The sequence below is a fragment of the Nelusetta ayraudi genome, unplaced genomic scaffold (genome assembly GCF_046127955.1).
Source record: "Nelusetta ayraudi isolate G7.1 ecotype Tasmania unplaced genomic scaffold, CSIRO-AGI_Nayr_v1 ptg000011l, whole genome shotgun sequence".
In the NCBI taxonomy this organism is placed as follows: domain Eukaryota; kingdom Metazoa; phylum Chordata; class Actinopteri; order Tetraodontiformes; family Monacanthidae; genus Nelusetta; species Nelusetta ayraudi.
The window spans coordinates 25679112-25700825 of NW_027466061.1; the positions used below are offsets into that span (position 1 = coordinate 25679112).

Here is a 21714-nt window from a genome sequence, read left to right on the forward strand (position 1 = left end):
CAACCGTCTGCCTCAGGTCCAGCAGGGGGCCGCTCCGCTGCTGTCAAATCTTTGGGCCTGATGAGTTTCCGGTCGCCTCACCTTGTTCCTTGTTGTATAAAGTCACTCGAGATGTTTTGAAAATAATTCCTGGCTGTTTAGCATTGAGCCAGTCACAACAAAGTGTTCTGGAGCCAATCGCATCCCATTATTGTGAAGCAAAGAGAAACGCCAAAGGACATTTTCGGAAACAAATCAGTTTGTTTACCCAATTACGTGACAGTGACTGTAGCAGTTCAGATTCATTGAAGCCAAATGCCTGTTTCCATAGCCTGTCATAGTTAAGCATCACCAGACAACAGCCACAACAATTCGCACATTAGCTAATACCTGCTACACTTAGCTAATGTCCACTATCTAGCTAGCTAGCTTAACTCCACAACTTTAAATCTAACACCTATAGCTGACAGCTAACTTGTATATCTTCTTGCTCATATGTGCCAGGGAGAGGTAACTCCTGCCACAAGTTGCTACAGCTAGCTGACCACAGCTACATACTGATTACCAGGAAGCAGAGCTCTACTGTGTCCCGGCTGGTGTAGACACACTAACACAGTGAACATGTAGCGCACATGAAAACATACATCCGATGAGGTCACATGACTTTGTGAAAACGTGTCCTGGACTTTGTGAGCTGGGTTCCCTCGTGCAGGTGTGAAAGATGAGCACCGCCGAGAGTGGAAACCAGGACAAATATCAGGTGAACTTTTCATTGTGCCTCTGCTTTTGTTCCTCGGCCTGGTTTTCTCAGCTCTCTTTCCTTTCAGTCCTTGGCTGTTTTAATTTTTCACAATAAAAGCCCAGCTCTGGTTCCATGGTATGGTCTTCAAAAACCTTTCCCACTGTTGTCTGCTGCTTTGTCCGCCACAGTGCTTCCTTGGTGGTCAGTTATTGACACGGTTGGTTTTATTGTCTATGTGCATTTTGTCTGTGAAGTGTGAATTCAAAAAAAATCTGAAAACAACTGACTCATATTTACTTCTGTTTTCTGAAGCAAAATTTCAGTATTCAAAGCTGTGGGAGTAACTTTTATCATATCTCTAATGTAAAAGATTTAGTTTAAAAGGAACTATTTACCACCTAAAGTATGCAAAATGTCCGCAGGGATGTAGTTTTACATTTGTTTGCACTATTTCCACAGCAGCTTCCTGTTCGTGTCGAAGCTGAACCATGACTGTAGCTCCACCTCTTCTTCCTCGGGGGATGCAGTTTGGTCTGGTCATACTGCATCTGGTTCTCTGACTGGTCTTAGCAACACAGCTGTCTGCTACAGTAACTTCTCACAGTAACATAAAGTTCCCAGAAATAAAACATGTTATTCTTTTATTGTGCTTTTAATCTGATAAGTAATCTGACCACAGCTCCACTGTTGACTCCGCAGGGACAGAGATGCGCTGGATAGATAAACATGTTTTGGTGGTTTACTGCTGAAGGAGGTCACACGGCTCCTCAAGGCCACTTGTGTGCCTCACGACAATGAAGACCTGCCTTCTCGTCCCACCCCTTTGTCTGCAGATGGGCAGGTGTAACGACGGTTGAAAGACGTTTTGTTAGCCGTGATGTTTATAAAAGGACCTGAACTTCGGTGCTGCTGCTTCATCCTTGTCCCCTAGGCCAGGCAGCAGCACCTGGATGCAGCGGTGAGTCTCTGCAACACTTGAGTTAAATCTGGTTTTAAAACTCCAGTTTTTTTTCCAAATCAGCGGACAGGTGATTAGATCAAAATGCTGAAGTCTGTTTTGGTGTTTTTACAGCTACTAAATCATTTTTGGTAAAAACTGTAATATGGTTTATGAATCCTAGCAGTCGCAGATTAAACCTCTCTCCCCTGAACTCCCATGATGCTCCTCTTCCTCCAGATGCTGTGCAGCCTCCTCGGCCTCCTAGTCCTCTGGTCCGTGTCCTCAGCCATGATGCCGCCATATGCCAGCACCCTCCAGACCAACCCAGATGACTTCACCCCAGACCCCAATACTTTCTGGTCCTCAGGGGATGGCGAGATGTCCCCGATTGGCCACAACCTCCCTGCCATGATGCCCCCTAAGGGTCAGCCAGACAACGAGATGACAGACAGCTCCGACAAGTTGCGAATGTTAGAGCCCCGCATGTGGTTGGGGTCCCATGTCCCTGACCAGGACATCTGCAACATGCTGCTGAACCCACTGGTACCAGTTCCTGTCCAGCAGATCCCACCCTACTGTCTCTGTTCCCACTGCAAAGGCACTGCGGGACCTAAAGGAATGCACGGAGACCCGGGTCCACCAGGTAAGTGGATCACCTTCAGTCAGTCACCTTGAACTGCCACCTGGAACCAGCAGGTGGTCTCGGGGAATTGACCAGGTGGCTTATATCTGCTAACACATGCAATGATTAGCTAGTTTAGTTTCCATCTAGAGGACTGCGAGGTTGGCCTGCCTTTATTGTTTGCTAAATTTAACGTTTACAATATTCAAAGGTGCTCAACAAGAAATCACATGGATAAAAATAACCTGTATTTAAAATCCAGCTGGAATGTTTTGGCGGTTGGATCTCAGCTGACTGGTGTCTCCTGCCAGGGGTGTCTGGGAGTTCAGGGAGACGAGGACTCACAGGGTATTGGGGACGCCCAGGGTTTACGGGATCTCAAGGGATGAAGGGTGAGTTCAGTCACAACACTTCTCCATTCAGGAACTGGTGGTTCTGTCTGGAAGCTCAAAGGTTCACTCCATCTGTATTTATCCCTCCATCCGTATCTTCCAGGTCAGAAAGGAGACCTGGGACAAAAGGGGGTGCCTGGAACGGTCGGTTTTACCGGCACAAAGGGATCACAGGGCCACAAAGGTCAGTAAAGGCTTAAGGTTTGTTGGACTGAACTGGTCCTCAGGTTGACTTCACTAACTTCTTAGTAAAATAAAATTGTGCTGACGTTGTTGTTTTCAGGAGAGAAAGGTCAAGGGGGAATGACGGGACCAGCAGGTGCAAATGGTCCCCAGGGAGAGGATGGCACATGTCCTGCCTCCTGTCAGAGTACCCAGGGTCCACCAGGTCTTCAAGGTTCCCCTGGAACAGCTGGAGTCCGTGGCCTGCCTGGGGTCCAGGGTTTAACGGGACCTGAAGGTGTTGAGGGTGATCAGGGTGCTGAGGGTGGACCTGGCCTCCTTGGGCTAAGGGGCCAGAAGGGCAGACAGGGTGATCAGGGCCAGTGTCAGTGTTCAGACGGTGCCCGGGGAAAAGATGGGACCTCAGGGCAGAAGGGGGCCAAAGGGGACGCAGGTGCTCCTGGTGCTCACGGCCTTCAGGGCTCTACCGGGCTGAAGGGGAAGAAGGGGGAGCAGGGTCTGGCTGGGCTGCCAGGACTCTGCTCCCCGACCATCCAGTCCGCCTTCTCGGCTTGCCTCAACCAGTCATACCCTGCTCAGAACCAGCCCATCCCCTTCCCACATGTCCTCACCAACTGGCAGGGCCACTTCGCCCCGCAGCAGGGTGTCTACATCGCGCCGACCAACGGCACCTACGTCTTTACCTTCCACCTCACCGTCGCCGCTAGAACTCTCAAGGTCGGCCTGTTCCACAACTACTACCCCGTAGTAAAAGCAACGGAAGGGGCCGACAAGTCTACCTGCAGCCACAGTCTCACACTGCAGCTCCGTCAGGGCGACCAGGTGTGGCTGCAGGTCAAGGATCAGCTGACCAATGGTATCTACACCGACAGCGAGAACAGTGCCACCTTCTCCGGCTACCTGCTGCGCCCAGACTCCTGCCAAGGACCCTCAGGCCGGGACCTCCTGCCTATTCTTCCATTGCCGCAGCAGACCTACAGATGGGACGGCCCAGACACCAACCCGCCACCCTAGAGGATGTCTGGCTGCCACATGTCTTTATTTACTGGCTGCATGATTGTTGGGAGGTGACCCAGGAACTTTATAAAGATGACACCCATCCAACACACACCTTTCAAAAACAGACGCCACCTTGGAGCCATTTCTCCAACCACAGAGAGACGCATACCACACAAAGTGTAAAATTAAGTTATTTCAGATGTTTTTTTAGACATAGATCTGATTCTGAACATCTTCCTCCAATCTGCACAATAAACCACACTGTGTTTCAGTCCCACAGCTAAAAACAGAAGTAGGAGAACTAGCAGCTGTTGGCAGAACCAGAAGGAAAGTACAAAGTGACAAATAAAAGTCAGAGTGATGTCGGTTGATGTTTGAGGCCTCTGTTGATAAACAGATGATGCCAACAGTTTAAGTTCTAAGAGGCTGAACCAGATTCCTGGTGAGGGAAAATATTAGCAGCGTTCATGAGCTGTGTTCTGGTTGGTGGAGCTCTGATCATGTGATGATGGTGACAATTCTGTGTTTCCATGTTTCATGTGTCAGTGCAGCGTGTTTGACATTAAATATAACACCTGTGCGTTTTTTTCTTCATTGTTTCACAGATTTTATTTTTTTTCGCAGCATTGAACACATTAAACATACCATTGAGGAAAGGGGGCGCTAGAGGGCATGACACAGTCACATTAGTCCACTGGTACATCATCAACGCAACAGACATTTTCATTGTGAGTTTGAACATACCGCAGCAAACACAAACTCTACTCAAGCACCCTGGTAGCTGGCTGCAGACGTCTCAGATGGTTGCTGTCAAACTGATGTTTTTGAACCAGTCAGTTATTTTAAAAACGTGGGTGGGAACTGATGATTGACAGCTGAAGCTTACTCGTGATTGATTGACAGCTCCCGAATCATTGGAGGGGGAGGGGAAGAAGGAGGCCATCGTTGTTTATTCAGCAAAATTGAGAGTTTAAGTCACAACAAGCAGATTCTAGAAAAAGCCAAAAACATTCTGAGGGTTTAAACTCCTAGGAGTCCTTGCTGCAGCTTCCCCCTCCCCAATCATTTCTCTTTGGGTGCCCTGTCGTCGCCGCCCGACACGTTTCCTTCCTCCTCATCGTCCACCATCCCCTTGAGGTAGGAGCGCTTGAACTCCTGGAACACCAGCTCCTCCTCCACCTCGCTGCAGACAAAGAGCATCAAGTACATCACCACCAGAGTGGGCAGAGCTTCTTCTACTCACTGTCACATTAAGCCCAGACAGATCTACATCTTGGCTTTGAACCTGGATCTGCTGCTGTGTTGGATCCAGAGCGCAGGAACAGTAGAGACCCCTGCTGGTTGATTTTTTTTTTTTTTGGCAATTTCGCACTAACGTGACAGTACAGAGGTTTGAGCACCAGTCTGTTCTGTTTTTATTGTGTTGTGTAACTACTGAGCACAGAGTGGTGCGCCCTCTGCGTTTACACTACAGTCATTTATGATACAAAAACTAAAACTGTTCTCATTACAAACACAACACAAAGTTTTTCTGCAACCTTGCAGACAGGTATAAACTGATTAAGTCTTATTTGGCCTGTTTTTAAGATATGACCTGAAGCGTCAACCTTCTCACAGTCAAATGTGATTGTGGAGGCTGGGTATGTTTGAGTGACTCACCTCTCCCTCACTGGCAGAGCAAGACATAAACAGGGAAACAGGAAGAGGAAGTTATGAACAGGTTGACATCAAAGCACCTGCTTGACATGAGGAACTCAACAAAGCTGGATATAATGCAGGCAACCTGCAAGCCCTGTGCCTCTGCAACAGCAGGAACAAACAAGGAGTTGGCTCTCACCTGTGTCGGGTTTGGGGTGCATCAGTTTGAAGGGCAGCTCCAGTCCGACCTCACTGCAACCACAGCAAACAAACACCGTCACAGAGAGTCTGATTACCAGCAACAGCTCCAACACCTGGTGGCAGTTCAGCTCACCTGGATCCCATCATGCTTGGAGGCAACAACAGACAGAAAACAGAAAATTAATCGACCTGACTGAAAATTTACTGATGTGAAAAACACAAGCTATAGAATTAAATTATTGAAGTTCATAAAATGAACTGAAACCGTTGAACCGTTGAAATGATCTGATGCCATAATCTGGACCTCTACCTTCATCTAGACGCCAGGGCCCTCATGTACAAAAATATGCACAAAAACTCTTGTATGCCCATTTGCACATTCAAGTTCAGATGTACAAAAAGGGACTTCTTGGAAATATGTAATGCTTCACGCCAACTCCCTGGCTGGAGCACCTATGTTTACACTTACACTTGTCACACTTGTCGGTCTGTTGGCCTGTTGGCGACAATCACTGAAGCAGTGTCAAATAGTAATAAATTTCAATTATGAAAATGAACACATTTAATTAGATTGACATGTATTAACACTAACAATGCTAGCATTGGTAACTATTGGAGGACAAGTGTAGATGTTTTGTACATCTGAACATGAACTTCTGCCTTCACACCTGCAGCATCACCTCATCGGCCCCCATCATTTTCACTTTCATCCCTTATTTTTCACCTGACGCTACAAGTCTGAGACTAAACCTCATCAAATGGGAAGCTGCAGGCTGGACTCACCCTCCAATGATGAGCTTCACCATAACCCGATAGGACACCATGATGCCCAGCACCTCCTTCAGGACGCCGTCCCTGACGCTGGAAGACAAGAGGGAACGGTGAACGGCAGGCTCGCTCCTCCACCGCACAGCCACTAGAATGGCGCTCACATGCTGGATGAAGCCAGGTTGGTGTCCTCGTGCTTCAGTTTGCCGTCCAGAGCGATGCCTCGCCTCTCCCTGTTGTTGGCCAGCAGTGGAAGCAGTTTGTAGACCTTCTGGAGGGTGGCGCCAGATGTCACAGAGTCCCTGCAGGCAGACAGACGGGGGGGGGAACAATGGTCAGGTACCCGAGTTTTATTGGTGGCGCACCACTCTAGTGTTGTAGTCAAGACCGCACCAACCGGCACCAAGAAGTTACCAAGACTAGAGTGTGTGGAGATCAATACCAAGACATTTGGGGTTCAAGACCAAGGCAAGACCAAGACTGTATATATCAAAGTAAAATTACAACAAAGGTTTGCTTCTCCATAAATGGACAGCAACATCTCTTTACAGCAAGGTACCTGTCAATAATTTTCTTAAAAACAGCTTTGCTTCATGAAATAAAAAAAAAAACAACCAACCAGGAATAAGGTGGCGTGTCACATTAATTTAGATTCTTTTCTGTTATTATCTGTCGTTGCAGTGTTGGCTGAGCCTCGACCGGTCTTGATCAAAAATCCATAGTCCGCCCAGTCCGAGACTGAGACGAGACCCTTAGAAAGTGGTCTTGAGACCAAGACCAATCTCGAGTCCTACAACACTACACCACTCACCCGGTTTCCTCGATGTCCACGGACTTGATGTAGTTGTCGTTGGAGTACAAGACCACATTGGAGATCTGGTCCACTGAGGGCGACACAGACACACAGGGCGGCGTCACATGCAGCCTCATGGGTCATGCCACTCAGCCAGGCCTGTCGCTCTCACCTGACAGGATGACGTTCTTCACATTCTTGCTGGAGCTGTTTGTTACGCTGACTTGCACCTTGATTGGCTCACCATGGTAGTAAACCTGGAGTCAGACAGGCAAGGTGCAGTCACACAGACCGTCATGCTAGCTGGTGCTTCAGTTTCGCTGACCACACCCACCTCTTTGTCCAGACTGGCCTGGACGTGCAGGGGTTTATCCGACATAACAAAGTCTCGGGTGGTTTCAACAGAGGGTGCCGTTCCCTCGGATTCCGGTGCATACTGGACCTTCCTCAGCATCAGCTTCACTGAGCTCCTGTCCCACACAGCAGGAGGTCAGCAGAGAAAAGCCTGGCGCAGGTGATCATCTCTTCCCGACTGGATGAGAAGTCGATGCGAACTCAACTCACCGCTTGTGGACTTTGGCGTCCTGGCTCTCAGCACTGAACGCACAGATCTCAAACTCCACTGCGCATTGCTGCAGAAGGAGAGAAGAAGAAAAGAGATAAGCAGTCGAACACATGCTAGCGTTCACCGCTCACACTCTCTCTGCGGCCACTGTCTCACCTTGCCAACGTCGTGCGGTGCCGGCTGAAGGGCCACTGAGCAAGGCAGGTTGTTGGGAAACTGGAGAGACGAAGAAACACAGTTCAAAAGCAAACCTGCAGGTGGTTACGCTTGGAAGAAGTCTAGGGCATGGGGCCTGCGCAGCCTGTCAGCGGGACCTCATTACCTCAAAAAAGAATGGGAAGGCGTTGTCTCCGAGCTTCCGCAGCAGTTTGGCCTGGATCCTGGTGTGGATGCTCCTGTCGCGGTCCTGCAGCGGCGGGTATACCTGGCGGGTGGACAGGTAGAGCTCCCGGCGGAAAGCGATGCCCATCACGTCCATGTCATCTCTGCCGTAGCGGAAGATGCAGGACAGCGTGACGAACACTAGGGGGGAGAAGACAAGGGGGTTGGTTTCGCTAAGGACGTTTTCTCTGTTCGTGCTTTCCTGTTTACCAAGACTGACATCTGACCTCTGGCCAGACTCACCTTTTCTACCCTGCAGAGCTTCAGGGTCGACAATGACAACGCCATCTAGAGGTGAAGAAAACGTGCAGAAAGAGAGTTTTACTCACCGACAGAGTTTTACTCGATATGGCAACACCGACAGACGTAAAATGTGGAGTGAAGCCTCGAAGAAACAGACTCACCCACAGGTTCCACAGAGTCGACCCGGTCCACAAAGTCTCGTTTCCCCATGTAGACCCCGACCTGGAGCAGCAAGATCCTCACATATTAGAATTATTCTAGGCCAAAGGTGTGACTCAATTCCAAATGAACTGGCTGGCTGTGTTTTCAAACAGTGAAAAAATACAAATAATTTTGTGTTCAAAATTCATAAATTCAGCCTCGTTTTTGTCGTGATGTTTTCAGGTGACTTGAGACAGCAGAGTGAGAAGCTGAAGAGTACAGTGAGAAAGAAGACGACCAGAGAGCAAACAGGAAGCAGAAGGACAGTGCAAGGCTGATGGTTCTGGTCCTGGTCCTACAGGAGTCTCACAGAACTAATCCCCACATTTGACTCTGCACAGACTCTTCCTGACTTAAGCCTTTGCACTGATCCTACTGGACTGCAGATGATAAGAGACCAAAAAACCTTGGTACTAAGCCAGTTTGGAACTAACAAAGGAAGTGATGTCCTTCACTTACCGACTTGTCCTTGCAGATCTTCTTAAAAACCACATTCTTGGAAGTCATGTTGGCTCCTACAGAGGTTGCAGAGTTCTGGAAGAGTCCAGATTGGGGAAGATCAGAGAAAACGTCTTCAACGCAGCAGATTGGATGGTTGCAAAGAAACAATCAGAGCTGCGAGTTGACAAGGAGTCGTCCTGAATCAAGAAGCTGCTCAGCAGCTATTGAGGATTATCCAATACAGACGGCCTGAATATGAAGATACCTCCCAGAATGTAGGGGGCAGTATGACCCTCGGTACCACTAGGCAAGACAGCTTTTATGAAATGCTTTGTGCATTTCATAAACACAAAGCAACTCGATATGCGTTACATGATTAAAAGTTCAGTATTTTAAAAGCATTTAAAAACAGTGCAGAGAAGAAAAGACAGTTTAAAATGCATAGATAGAGCAGTAATAAAGGAGATTAGAAATAAAAGATGATAATGAAAATTTATTCAGATAAATAAAAGCACTCAATCATAAGAATAATAATAAAGAAGAGTCTTTAAGGTGGATTTAAAAACATTCACACTTGGGACTGACTTCACTTCTGTTGGCAGCTTATTCCGTTTGCAGCACAAGAGCTAAATGCTGCTTCACTATGTTTAGTTTCAACTCTGGGCTCCACTATCTGACCTGAATCTACAGAACTCTGTCTTCTGTTATTTTCTGCAGATTATCTGCAGCGTTCATGTAATCTATGTTATTTTCTGACTCAAAGTGGCAACAAGCTGCAGCATGATGGAAGTGATGCAGACTCACCTGTGGCAGAGGAGTGAAAGCGGGGTCACGCAACTCTGCAGGGAGGAGCTCTATAAGTAAACGCCAGGCCGTTCGTCACAGCCTCACTATCCGTGTTGGCCAATCAGGTGAGCTGATAGCGACCCACGCCCCGCCCCTCGTCCTGTCCTGCAAGCGGCAACTGAGAGGATTGGAACCCCAGTTTCCCCCCCGTCAGCAAACCACCGCAGATTAGAAATGCAGACAACCACACACACACACACACTCACACACACACACACACACACTCACACACACACACGCACTGATTTAATGATGAGTTCTTGTTTTTTAGAAGTTCTGCAGCATAAATGGATATATCTTTATAAAGAAAGGATTCACAGCATATTATAAATCAATAATCATTATAATCTTTGATAAACGGTATATTTCGCTGCATAAATCGTTTGCCATCATTATTTTGAATTCTGCATTCACAAGAACGAAAGTCTAGTCTAGTCTAGTATAGTCTAGTTTATCACAGATTATAACTACTGCTTTTAACCACAGTCTGACCTTCAGCATTACATGGTGTATGTGTGTGTGTGTGTGTGTGTGTGTGTGTGTGTGTGTGTGTGTGTGCGTGTGCGTGCGTGTGCGTGTGTGTGCGCGCGCGCGCTCGCACACGCACCTGTAATCCAACATTCTGCCGGTCAGCAGGTGGATTACCGGCACATTAATCATCGTTATCACTCAGTGGATTACAGGTTACAGACTTTTACTGATCACCTGACCAGACACATGATGAGCGACAACAACACACACACAGTCGCTACACAAGATCCAAAACACCCAGAGAGACACACTGAACCCGTTTTGGACGTTTATTAAAAATGTAGCTACAACTGACATATCGGCGGCTTCAAAAATATGAAATACAACTGTAGGAAAAGCTTCTCATTGCAATCTGACATCAGACACGTAACACAAAATTTAATCACACAGTAATGACAACCAGCAGAGAATCAAAGCTTCAATTAGTCGGAAAGTTGAACAAAAATAAACATCGTAAATAATCCCAAAGCACAAAAGAAGAAGTTGGTGGCAGCCCCGTCCTCACTTTGGCTCCACCCCCTCAGTGTCTCTACGGCTGCTTCTGTGGTCACACGTATGCTCGGGACGACTCCTTGTCGGAGTTAGCCGGGGCTTTGTACACCTTCCCCTGGTTTGCAGGGTAACCACTGCTGGGCAAGAAGCACATGGTCAGATACATCCACAATGCACACACACGCATGCACGCAGACACGCACACACACATACAAGTCGCTGGTACCCACCTTCTTGTCGCAGCAGATGCTCTCCTGCAGCCGCAGGTAAGTAAACCTCCACCCAGGATGCTCAGAAACGCTCCACCCCATCCTAGATACAGACCAGTCCCCAGCTCGAACCTGTCAACAAGTGACATGCATAACATAAGAGTCAGCTGACAAACCTAGAGGCACAATGTGGTACTGCAGGACAGGCTGAGGGCTGACAAGGTTTTTTTTTGTTTGTTTGTTTTTTACCAGTGAAAACAACTACTACTGGCTGTGTTTACTTATCCACCAAATGATTTCAAATAAATTCACAAGTTTTTCTTTTTTTAAATGTTTCCAGCATAGATTTGAAAAAATGTCAGAAAGCACACAGAACACTTTTTCCAGTTTGTTCCTCGGCTCATTCATTTTAAACACTGTTGTCTTTGGAGAAAATGAAGGTGGTGATATTTGGCAGGGAACTCACCTCATGCCACCGTTGAACGGGTCATAGAAGTCCTGCACCACTCTGTAGGCGTACCAGGAAACTGCGATCATGCAGCACAGACCTGTAACACAAAATGAGCTGACATCAAGATACTGATAATACAACAACACAAAATACTTCTGGACGTTCAACATTGTTTATCTGGTAATTATTATTTCAATGATTTACCTCGAAACTTCCATTAGCAGTTTGCTAATTTATTAACTCACTGACCGACAGACTTAAATGACTGACTCACGGCAGACTCATTGACTCCATGACTCTTCGACTGACTCAGGAGCTGATAAACTGAGTAATCATGGTTAGTGACTAAAATAAAAATCTGGAGTTATTTTTTAGTAACTATAACAAAATGATGTATTGGAATATATTAATAATTTCTACTATTTATAACTATCCATTATTATTACATTATGACTGTGTTTATGGTATTACCATTATGTTTTTTTTTTGGAGAATGAGGTAAAAATTGCTCTGTGGAATATTTCGATTCTAAACTGAATTGAAAATGGAACTATTGACTGCTGATTGTAAAAAAAAAAAAAAAAAAAAAGGAGCCTCACCGCCCACCATGGCCATGATTCCGCCGGTGCCAGCAAGCTTGCCTTTGGTTTGGTCGCTGGATGTGCCAATGTGGATGCACTTGAGTCCGAGCATGGAGACCATTATGGCTCCGAGCCCAAGCAGCAGTGCAATGATCATCAGGGCACGACACGCCTGTACGTGACCTGCAAAGTGAGGAGACATCGGAAAACCATGCTTCCTGTCAGACAGGAAGTGACTTGATCACACTCCCAGCACTCTCAGTGGCGACCCCCCATTAAACTGGTGTAGACTTTGGTTGGTCCTCTTCAGTCAGACTGACATCAAAATGACATAGTACATCAGCTTCAATAAGCAGAGGCAGCCAGTCGGATCTAAGCTCAATTCTGATGTGGTAAATGATCAGCTTTTACTGCCCCCTTTGGTGACATGAGGAACTGCTGGAGCAGAGATAAGGCAGGTGTGTGTGGGTGACCATAAAAACTTGACACACCTTTTAATGAGCAGCAGAGTTTCGGTGACGGGCCGACCACCAGCAAAAAAAAAAAAAAAATGCTTTCGTTTTAAACGTACTGCAATTGTGACATTGAATATTACATACAGTATATATTAAATTGAGCGGAGCTCTGAGTTTACTGAATGGCGCACAGTGACTCTCTCTGACTGTCCTTCACACTGTCAGAAATACGCCTTGTCACCCTGCTGCAGTCAAGCTGGACATTGATAGACCAGGCCATTTCTACGACGTAAACGCTGCGCTTTCTCCCCATCGCCACTTTCTACTGGCATATCACGGGCCATGAAACGGTTTGAATGCGGTAAAAGATGGCGCCTCCTGTTGGTCAATGGACTCTGAGCTCAAACGTTCGGGAGAAAATGGCGCTGACCGCTAGCAACGTCACTCTAATGACAGTTTGAGCTCCAGCCTTGACTCGCTGGTTTCCCGCCCAGAAACTGTAGTGACCTTTGGACCACTGAGTGTGCCGCTGTGTTGCACGACACCAACAGCAACACCACCAGTACCAGAAACACCAACACAAGCACCGCAACCTTACTGAACTCAGATAAACAAAAAAAAAAAAACAAGAAAAGAAAAAAACTCCAGAAAGGAAGTCAATTAAGTAACTAGGACATTGGTTAATCATTAATCAGTGATCTTCAAGTTCATAATATAAATGAGGAACTTGACCTGATAACGCTATTGGGATCAATGCTTTGCTTTGTGAAAACATTTTCAAGATATTTAAAAACTGCCCACAAAAAACACTGCTCATTAGCCTCTCATGTAGCCTCCCGAGCTACCTCCCTCCCAGCCTTGAGAAGAAGCGACTGTGTGTGTGTGTGTGTGTGTGTGTGTGTGTGTGTGTGTGTGTGTGTGTAGGTCTTACTCGGCAGCGCCAGCAGGGATGTGAAGTCTCTGCACTCGGCGATGCCGGCGCTGTTCATGGCGCAGGAGTGCCACAGGTTCTCAGTCTCCCGGAAGGCGATGATGATGCCACCCGACACGGAGGAGATCTTCCATTCGTCGTTGATCAGTGAGGTCCCTGTGACCAGTAAGCTGATGACGACCATGAGGTAGCCAGTGGCTTCTATGGCCGTCGACATGGTGGCAAACGAACAGCAGGAGGAGGCGAGCAGGAGGAAAGGAGATCCGCGCAGCAGTGGTGGCGGTGGTGGTGGTGGAGAGGAGCGAGGCCTTCAGAGCGGGACCGAGTTGTGGGTGAGCGACTGCTCTTCAGGAGTTTATGTGATATCAGCCACCGCTGCTGGGGGACTTTACACTCTTTCAGTGTCATAAAGCTGGGGAGCCACTCCCTGTCTAGAGGAGGAGGAACCTGGACACATGAACCTGGAGGCAAATGAAAAAATGGCCCACAACACTCAAGAAAAATAACAAAAATATTTAACAGCATCACTGACAAGCGTTGTACAGAGCTCCTATCCCTACTCTAACAGAGAATGGCTGCTCTCTCCCTTGCCCGCTTTTCTTTTATACATGAGGTGTTTTGCACAGCCGTAGAGGCAGAACTTCTTGTTTTCCTCACTGTCCCGTCTCCCCGACACCGTCACGTCATTCTTCTGTCTAGAATCGGTTCCTTTGCGGTTTGACCGTGCGCTGCTCCCCTCCAACAAAGTGCATGACCCATCTGCGGCATCGTCTGTTGATCACATTCACAAGAATACATTGTGCGTCAAACCTCTGCTTCCTGTTCTGTTGAGCGCTTATTTACTGAGATAAATGGCGCTTCTATTTATATGATGAGCAGTTGAGCAGCAAGCATGTAAGCAATATATCCACAATATGTAATTTCCTGGACGAGCGTGCACATTGAGGAAGACTTGTTCGAAACGCGTTTGTGCTTGGTTTCAGATGCCCGTCAGTGAGACTATTAAACATATCTGAGATGCCCACTTGACAGTTGCGGGACGTTTTTCATTGTTTGGAAGGAATTGCCTGGGACTTGCACCTCTTTATTATTAACATTCTTATTTTTTTTTTAACCTGGAGACATGGCCACCCACCATCACCGCTTCCAGGATGGTGGAAGTGGCTCCTTCACTAGGAGGACGTGATGGTTTGTTGAGAGGGGTTTGCTGTCTTCTGTGTCCAGGCAGAAATGTTTCAAAGGAAATTATCTCAGTAAGTTAGCAACACGTCATCCATCAGATTAAAAAAAAATACATATTTAAAGCACAGAGGAGCAGCAGAAGTTGTCGTCGCTGCAGGAAAATCTTCTGTCCGACTGAATAAAAACTCAGTTCATCTTCATTTTTAAAAGCACTGATTGGTTGATGAGTCAAATGGCTTCTTCTCTTCCCTTCCTGCATCAGCATCATCATGGAACTTCACATTACTTCCATGGAGTCTTTGCATTGCACCTTTAAGTTCCTGTTTTAACTTCCTGTGGTTGTGTGTGTGCTACTGTGTCCGGTGTGTGCGGTTCTCTCTCTCTCTCGCTGAGTCTCACTGAGTTTTACAGCTTAATGGCTGCTCACGGTTAATGTTTGACAGTTATGAGTTCAAAGTGCAAAAAAAAAAACACACATTCAACACGGATCGAAACTCTGAAATAAATGAAAAATATGAAAATGTTCATGAATCAGATTCAATCACTTTGTGGTGAAATGAGGGGAGAAGCACTGAGCCGCTGGTGACGGAAAGAGACGGTGGTTCCTTCAGGGAAGATTAGCTCTGCTTTTGGAAGCACAACACCCTCCTGAGCAGCTGTGATGTCAGCAGATGGCGCAGCTGCAGTTTCTCTACGTGTCGACGCACCGGGAGGAGACGCTCCTCGGTCTTGATGGCTGGTTGCGATGATACCAGGGTAAACTCTGTAAATTAGCTTGGAGAGCCAGTTGAGTGAAGGTCCAGATTTCACAATGCTCCACAGAAACTTTCTGGGGTAAAGAAACTTCAGTCAATTCAATTTTTTTTTTAAAATTAACTAAATGATTTAAGAATAGCCCTGCGATGAACTGGCGACTTGTCCAGGGTGTCACCCTGCTTTCGCCCTATGACAGCTGGGATAGGCTCCAGCAGACCCCCGTGACCCTGAATAGGAATAAGCGGGTATAGAAGATGAATGAATGAATGATTTAAGAATAGGGCAACGCCTCACAGCAAGAAGGTTGCGGGTTCAATTCTGGGCCTGGGACCTTTCTGTGCAGAGTTTGCATGTTCTCCCTATGTCTGCGTGGGTTCTCTCCAGGTTCTCTGGCTTCCTCCCACAATCCAAAACATGCATGTGAGGTGAAGTGGGAACTCTACATTGTCTGTAGGAGGGTATGAGTGTGAATGACTGTTTGTCTCTAGATGGACCTGCGATGAACTAGCGGCTTGTCCAGGGTGTCGCCCTGCCTTCGCCCTATGACAGCTGGGATAGGCTCCAGCAGACCCCCACAACCTTAAGTGCAGGACGAAGCGGTATTGAAAATGGATGGATGGATTTAATAATAATTTGGGGCAGAAACAACCTCATGAATCCCAAGGTGTCCACTGGTAGGGGGCGGAGTTGGCAGTTGGAAGGAGTTGGAATTCCACACCTAATTCCAACCTTTTTTTTTTTTTTAATATAAAAATAGATTAGACCTCAACTGACTATGTTAGCAATCACATAAATACACAATAGCTTGATAAGAACTAGCTAAAATGACATGGTGTGATTGCACCACTTAGCCACGTGTGGCAGACCAAGGTAACGATCCCACTAGCCGATCACAGCGGCCGAAAGAAGCAGAACAACAGGAAGCAGCTGAGCAGAAGCCCTGAAGGCCTGCAACAGCCAACAAACCAGCCTGACCAGCTTTAAGACCAGGCCCCACCTACTTCCCGAGTGGAGACGCACTTTCAGACTCAAACAGGATAGCAGTGCAGCGTCCTCGGGGTTCAGACCGCGGTTCACGGTCATGTGATGAGGCATACTAGGGGAGCAGTGGCGGCAGCCCTGGCCATCCTCCTGCTGCTGGACTTGACCAATGGTGAGTGCATGGTCCGCCTCATAATTGGGTTCTTCAGTCTCATCGGGCAAATGAGGACCAGTTTTTTGGTCTTGTTCAGCTGGTTGATTGATTAATTTGGTTCCTCGTTGTTTGATGAGTCTCCGTTGATTAATACTGCATCATGTGCCGATAAAGTTTGATTAGAATTAGATCTGTGTGTGTGTGTGTGTGTGTGTGTGTGTGTGTGTGTGTGTGTGTGGGTCCAGGTGTGTGGATGCTGCCGCCTCCAGCCGGACTCACCGTGCAGTCTGTTGACATGAGGCATGTGCTGAAGTGGCGACCCCTGAAGGCAGCTTGCAATACTACAGTGCTGTACTCTGTGCAGTTTCAGGGGTGAGTCCCACAAACACAGCCACACATGTTGTAGTGAGTTCACCGAAACAAGCGAGGTTTAAGTTCTCGTCGCTGCCCGTGCTGCTCCCAGGTGTCTCAGTTCATAAGCGTTTGCCAGAGAAATGTTTTGCTGTCGGGAACGAACACATGCCAGGAAAAATATGCAGTGAGACCAGATCAGCTGCTGTCACTGCAGCTTGTCAGCAATTAGCTAGATGCCTGTCCTTCTGTTCAGGTGTGTCACAAGTGTAACTCTCTGTTCATCTGCCCTGCAGAACTCCAGCCGTCCTCGTAGTTGGGTGTGGAAACGGCTGGATCGCTTGGTTTTGTTGACACATAGGTCCTTCAGACGATCGCCCATTTGGCAGTGGGCTAAGCTCACACGCAGCTAATTGTGTCTCTGCTTGTAACCCCACAGCTACACGCTAGCACTGGCAGTGCTGTTTAGTAGCAGATTTAGTTAGAGGTGGAGTGAGTAAAATTTGACATGATTTATTGGTAAAAGCTTTGAATGTATGTGGAGAATTACTGCAACATAAAAGCAGGTTGGTTTTCTTACTTCTAGAAGGGGTCTCTGATATACACATACTAGAAAGGTCATAGGTGGTTGCCATGGATGTGTTATAAGAACTGGATACTAGACTAGCAATATGGCGGAGCATCGATTTTCTTTCCAAAATTCCAAAAAATAAAAGGCTGTGAAACGGTTGACGAACCAAAATGGTTATTTACTCTCACTGGAATTCAATGAAATATCTTGTGTATATTGGGTAAAAATACGATGCTGACTGAAATGATATTATAACCTATATTTATGGGGTCACTTGTGCCCGAGGCGAGCATTGCTGGCTAGCTAGCCAGCCTGCCAGCCAGACAAACCATTAATAGTAGGTTCACCTACGGAAAACTTGTTACAACTTACTTACTCTAGTGAGTTTGACTGTCGTTTTAGCGCTCTGCCAGGGCGGGGCTGATCCAAGGACCTCACTACACCATCCAATTGGTAGTAGCAACGGGTGTACAAAGGTCAGGGACATAATCAACGGGCGCTTATGACCCGCGCTTACGGGGAATTCAAATCTTACGCTGCTGACGACACTCCTCCGCCGCCCACATGACACATTATGAGGTCAACGTCATGCAGCCATAAAGAATTATTATGTGTATTGGAGCGAGTAGCGAGTATCTGGATGCTGCGATTTGGTATCGGTGCCTCCCTAACATTTAAAATGGAACAAAAACTCGACTCAACTCAAGTACTCCAGTCCAAGTCGTGACTCCAGACCAGAACCTTGAACCCCAGTGTGTGTGTGTGTGTGTGTGTGTGTGTGTGTGTTTGCGTGCATGCACCCCCTCCAGGGAGTTTGAGCTGCAGGTCCTGAACAGCAGCTGGTTGGATGCTGCGGAGTGTCACCTGACCTCCAAGGTCCACTGCGACCTGACCCTTGACCTGGGCTCCGACTCGGACTACAGGCTGCGGGTCCGAGCATTGTGCGGAAGCCGCCAGTCGTCCTGGAGCGAACTCAGCCCGCCTTTCAACCGCAGACACAGTAGGTGGAGTCCTGACCTGCAGTACCGCAGCCAGCCAGCAGGTTTAGAACTGGCTGACTGACTTCATTTTCAATGATGGTTGTGTCGCAGCGGTGTTGATGCCACCACAGATGACGCTGACGTCAGTGGGCGACGTCCTCCAGGTTCATTTTGAGCAGCTTCCTGTCACTACGGTTGTCATGGTGACAGTGTGGAGGAGGGGCTACGAGCTCCAGGTCAGATCATCGTTTGCTCTGTTCTGCTGCCTTCATTCATTGTCTTTCATAATTTCCTGTTTCTCTGGATTGCTATTTTTAATCCATTTGTATTGTTTCTACTGTTGTTTCTTTGCTTATCTTCTCTGTGTTCTTCCGTTAAGGCCTTTGTGGCTCTGAACCAGCTTCCTGTCTTCTCTACCTTGCTCAGGCGGCTGTGTACATGGTACCGGCTGAGCGGACGATGTTGCAGGTCCCCGCCCTGCAGGAAGGGGAGGAGTACTGCGTCAGAGCTCAGACTGTCCTGAGCAATCAGTCAGTGCACAGTAGCAACACTGACAGTAATTGTGTGTCCATCACAGGTACACAGATGAACACACACACACACACACACACACACACACACACACACACAATTTTCCATATAAGAACAAATGACCTACCACATTAATTTACCTACCTATGGACCTTTTCGCTGGTTGTTCCAGGACGTCCAGGGCCGGTCTGGAGAATTCCGACAACAACGACAGTGACCGTAGTCGTCATGGTGACACTGCTGGTAGTGGTGTCCTGCTGTGTGATTGGATACCGTTCACACACCTGCCGGTCATTTTTCCGTAAAGAGCCACTGCCTCGTTCACTGGTCAGTCAGAGTGAAGTCTGTTCATGTTGTCGGTCCTGTTGGTGGTCACTTAAAATGTCCAGTATTCGGGCGAACAGCCTGAATTTGTCTGGTTTGGAACAAGCTGGGAGGCCAAGTGGGCAACTGGTGGAGCAGCTGAGTGTTTGATGAATCCCCTGGGACCCCAGCAAACTGAGATCAATGCTAACGGTGTCAACTGTTGAACGTGACACGCTGCACTTTACTCCTCAAATGAAAAACTTTATTTATGCTCCTGCTATTGAACAAAATGATGGGTAAAATGGACAACACACATTTATGTTCAAGTTTCAGTAGTTTTCTCCCAGGTACCACATCACGTCTGTTCACGCGTCATGGAGCAATGTCAACACAGCATAAAGTTACCGTGTGTGTCATTCTTGTCCTGGACTCCAGACTGAGTCAAACTGTGTTTTGACTTGCAGCAATTTGATTGGGACCTTCAGATCTCCATGTTGACTCAGGAGGTGGAGCCTTGTGACACAGCCCAGGTGGTCAACAGGGACCAGACGGACGATGGAGCCAGAAATTCTTCAGTAGAGCTGAAGTCCTTCTGAACGACTGAATTGTCTAACGTTGAAAAGTGTAAATATTGATACAGCTGTGGTTGGAAATGTGATGTTTTGTTGTTTTTTTTATATTAAGGACAAACATGTTTGAACTTCAAAGGGTCTCCAGTGTTAATTGCAGCCCCGTCTCATGATTCACTTGGCAGCGGCAGTTACTGGCAGAACGTTCTGCTCCTGACCAGCTCTCCGCTGGCACAGCGTGCCAGCTTCTCTCTCTGTCTTTAGCCAAACAAGGTGATCGCCAGCAGACGGTTCAGGTGAAGTGTAGGCTCAGCAAGAAAGTCTCAGGACACGGTGGAGGTGGCAAATTTTATTTTTGCTGAGGAATGTCGAAGTGAGTGAGACTCATATTCACAAATGACTGAACGAAACAGTGACACGTGTGCGTGCAAACACACACACACTGTAGTTTATGTAACAGTACTCATCTTCACAGTTTCACTTTAAAACAATTGGCCTTTTAACGCCTCAGCAGCATTTTGTAACAAATGGAAATACAGAAAAGCGACACTGAACACTGGAGACGACGACATTATTTTTTTGGTCGGCGATGAGCTGCCACAGAACCTCTTCAGCTGCCCAGGATCAGTAAACGACAAATGAAACCGACTGAAACTGAAACGAGCGAGGCTGATTAGTAACAGAAGGTTTCGCTCGCTACGCGTTAACACAACCTTTAAGTTTCAACCCTCGCCTGTAAACACACCACAGTATCTCAGGTTAAACCGCCTGGTTGGACAGCCAGGCCAGTACAGTGCATGCAGTATAGCTCACATGCCCCTCACCTTCAAATCTTCGCAAACGGAACAAAAACCTCATGTCAAACACAGACATGTGTTAAAGTTGATCAGCAGAAGAAGTTGAGGATGGATTTTGGAGAGAGAGAAAAAAAAACTTCATTAACTTGGGGACCAGGAGGTTTTCCTTCCATTTTTGTCCTTCCAGCATCATTTCATCACCAGACACAAAACAAAAAACAATCACACTAGGAGTTGACTAATAAATAGGACTAAACAGAGAAACGTGAAACGCGACTCACAGGACTGTGAGCTTCACACACAAAAGGTGCTGTCAACCAGTCATCATGTTAACATTAAAAATATCAACCCGGTTTTCTGCTGGAGAGCCACTGGTCGGTCTCTGAACCGAGATAAAAATGTCTGGAAGTTGTGCTAGAGAAGAGGGGGAGGGGCTTCTGCAGCAGAAAACACTTTCATCACATGTCAAATTTAAATCATATGCGCAAAAGAAACGAAAGATGCTGTGTGAAAGTGGTCCCTGGCAGTGGTGCGGAGGCTGGTCTGGGTCAATAGTTCAGGTCCAGATGGATGTGGTGCTCAAAGACGGCGATCAGCAGCATGATGCAGAAGCCCAGCAGCATGCCGGCGTTCTGCAGCAGGAAGAAGCCACAGTGACTGAAGCCGTCGTCGCCGGCGTCGTTGTGCAACATCTCGGGCATCTGCGGTGGACAGGAAGTGGTGAGTTCGGGTACAGTGGACCCACCTGCGCTTTTTTTTTTTTTTTTTACAAATGCTTTCTTTAATAAAAATCATTTATATTTATCATTGTTTCGATTCAATGATGTGCAACAGTGTGGAACACAGTAGCGCCACAAGAGGGAAGCAGAGGCAACAGACATGACAGGGTTTCTAACACACCCACAGCTGTCTGTGACAGTGTGTGTGTGTGTGTGTGTGTGTGTGTGTGTGT

General features: G+C 47.2%; 5 protein-coding genes across 10 annotated transcripts in view; 2 read left to right on the top strand and 3 right to left on the bottom strand.

Annotated features, from left to right (window-relative positions):
• Positions 1-65: 65 nt before the first annotated feature.
• LOC142885590 (uncharacterized) lies at positions 66-4438 on the top strand. 2 transcript variants are annotated; one of them, XM_076022210.1, is made up of 6 exons: positions 66-739; positions 1555-1679; positions 1899-2304; positions 2595-2675; positions 2779-2859; positions 2959-4438. In XM_076022210.1, exons 3-6 carry the CDS (start codon positions 1899-1901, stop codon positions 3870-3872), a joined length of 1482 nt encoding a protein of 493 aa, XP_075878325.1. In that variant the 5' UTR covers positions 66-739; positions 1555-1679; the 3' UTR covers positions 3873-4438. The 2 variants fall into 2 exon arrangements, with proteins under 2 accessions (XP_075878325.1, XP_075878324.1); XM_076022209.1 differs by having other exon boundaries at positions 66-1679.
• A 13-nt stretch (positions 4439-4451) lies between these two features.
• On the bottom strand, positions 4452-9178 carry saga (S-antigen; retina and pineal gland (arrestin) a). Its single transcript, XM_076022217.1, has 15 exons — positions 9107-9178; positions 8608-8668; positions 8447-8491; positions 8145-8344; positions 7979-8038; positions 7822-7889; positions 7592-7727; positions 7430-7514; positions 7276-7348; positions 6629-6766; positions 6480-6557; positions 5830-5844; positions 5695-5747; positions 5517-5526; positions 4452-5040 (listed from the first exon to the last, which is right to left on the bottom strand). Exons 1-15 carry the CDS (start codon positions 9152-9154, stop codon positions 4920-4922), a joined length of 1191 nt encoding a protein of 396 aa, XP_075878332.1. The 5' UTR covers positions 9155-9178; the 3' UTR covers positions 4452-4919.
• A 1545-nt stretch (positions 9179-10723) lies between these two features.
• cldn15la (claudin 15-like a) lies at positions 10724-13952 on the bottom strand. Its single transcript, XM_076022218.1, has 5 exons — positions 13585-13952; positions 12217-12381; positions 11633-11714; positions 11188-11298; positions 10724-11091 (listed from the first exon to the last, which is right to left on the bottom strand). Exons 1-5 carry the CDS (start codon positions 13799-13801, stop codon positions 11013-11015), a joined length of 654 nt encoding a protein of 217 aa, XP_075878333.1. The 5' UTR covers positions 13802-13952; the 3' UTR covers positions 10724-11012.
• Positions 13953-16519: 2567 nt separating this feature from the next.
• On the top strand, positions 16520-20103 carry crfb16 (cytokine receptor family member B16). Its single transcript, XM_076019761.1, has 7 exons — positions 16520-16675; positions 16903-17029; positions 18389-18579; positions 18671-18795; positions 18986-19136; positions 19263-19417; positions 19861-20103. The coding sequence occupies exons 1-7, from the start codon at positions 16609-16611 to the stop codon at positions 19990-19992; spliced, it is 948 nt and encodes a 315-aa protein (XP_075875876.1). The 5' UTR covers positions 16520-16608; the 3' UTR covers positions 19993-20103.
• A 196-nt stretch (positions 20104-20299) lies between these two features.
• Positions 20300-21714, bottom strand: part of slc39a6 (solute carrier family 39 member 6) — a 37942-nt gene continuing 36527 nt past the window's right edge. For all 5 annotated transcript variants that reach the window (XM_076022227.1, XM_076022228.1, XM_076022225.1 and 2 more), the window contains one exon: positions 20300-21463. In XM_076022227.1, the coding sequence (XP_075878342.1) occupies positions 21311-21463 (153 nt within the window). In that variant the 3' untranslated portion in view covers positions 20300-21310. The remainder of the gene's footprint in view (positions 21464-21714) is intronic.

Bases quoted from the DNA above. Each gene is read 5' to 3' on its own strand.
- LOC142885590 (XM_076022209.1), top strand. From the start codon at position 1,899: ATGCTGTGCAGCCTCCTCGGCCTCCTAGTCCTCTGGTCCGTGTCCTCA. The intron at 2,305-2,594 runs GTAAGTGGATCA...GTCTCCTGCCAG, and splicing joins CGGAGACCCGGGTCCACCAG to GGGTGTCTGGGAGTTCAGGG. The intron at 2,676-2,778 runs GTGAGTTCAGTC...CGTATCTTCCAG, and splicing joins GGGATCTCAAGGGATGAAGG to GTCAGAAAGGAGACCTGGGA.
- cldn15la (XM_076022218.1), bottom strand. From the start codon at position 13,801: ATGTCGACGGCCATAGAAGCCACTGGCTACCTCATGGTCGTCATCAGC. The intron at 11,715-12,216 runs GTGAGGCTCCTT...TTTGTGTTACAG, and splicing joins AATCATGGCCATGGTGGGCG to GTCTGTGCTGCATGATCGCA. The intron at 11,092-11,187 runs GTGGGTACCAGC...CTTGCCCAGCAG, and splicing joins GCATCTGCTGCGACAAGAAG to TGGTTACCCTGCAAACCAGG.
- crfb16 (XM_076019761.1), top strand. From the start codon at position 16,609: ATGAGGCATACTAGGGGAGCAGTGGCGGCAGCCCTGGCCATCCTCCTG. The intron at 16,676-16,902 runs GTGAGTGCATGG...GTGTGGGTCCAG, and splicing joins GCTGCTGGACTTGACCAATG to GTGTGTGGATGCTGCCGCCT. The intron at 18,580-18,670 runs GTAGGTGGAGTC...GTTGTGTCGCAG, and splicing joins GCCTTTCAACCGCAGACACA to CGGTGTTGATGCCACCACAG.
- saga (XM_076022217.1), bottom strand. From the start codon at position 9,154: ATGACTTCCAAGAATGTGGTTTTTAAGAAGATCTGCAAGGACAAGTCG. The intron at 7,890-7,978 runs GTGAGACAGTGG...CTCCTTCTGCAG, and splicing joins CACCGCACGACGTTGGCAAG to CAATGCGCAGTGGAGTTTGA. The intron at 7,515-7,591 runs GTGGGTGTGGTC...GTCTGACTCCAG, and splicing joins AGGCCAGTCTGGACAAAGAG to GTTTACTACCATGGTGAGCC.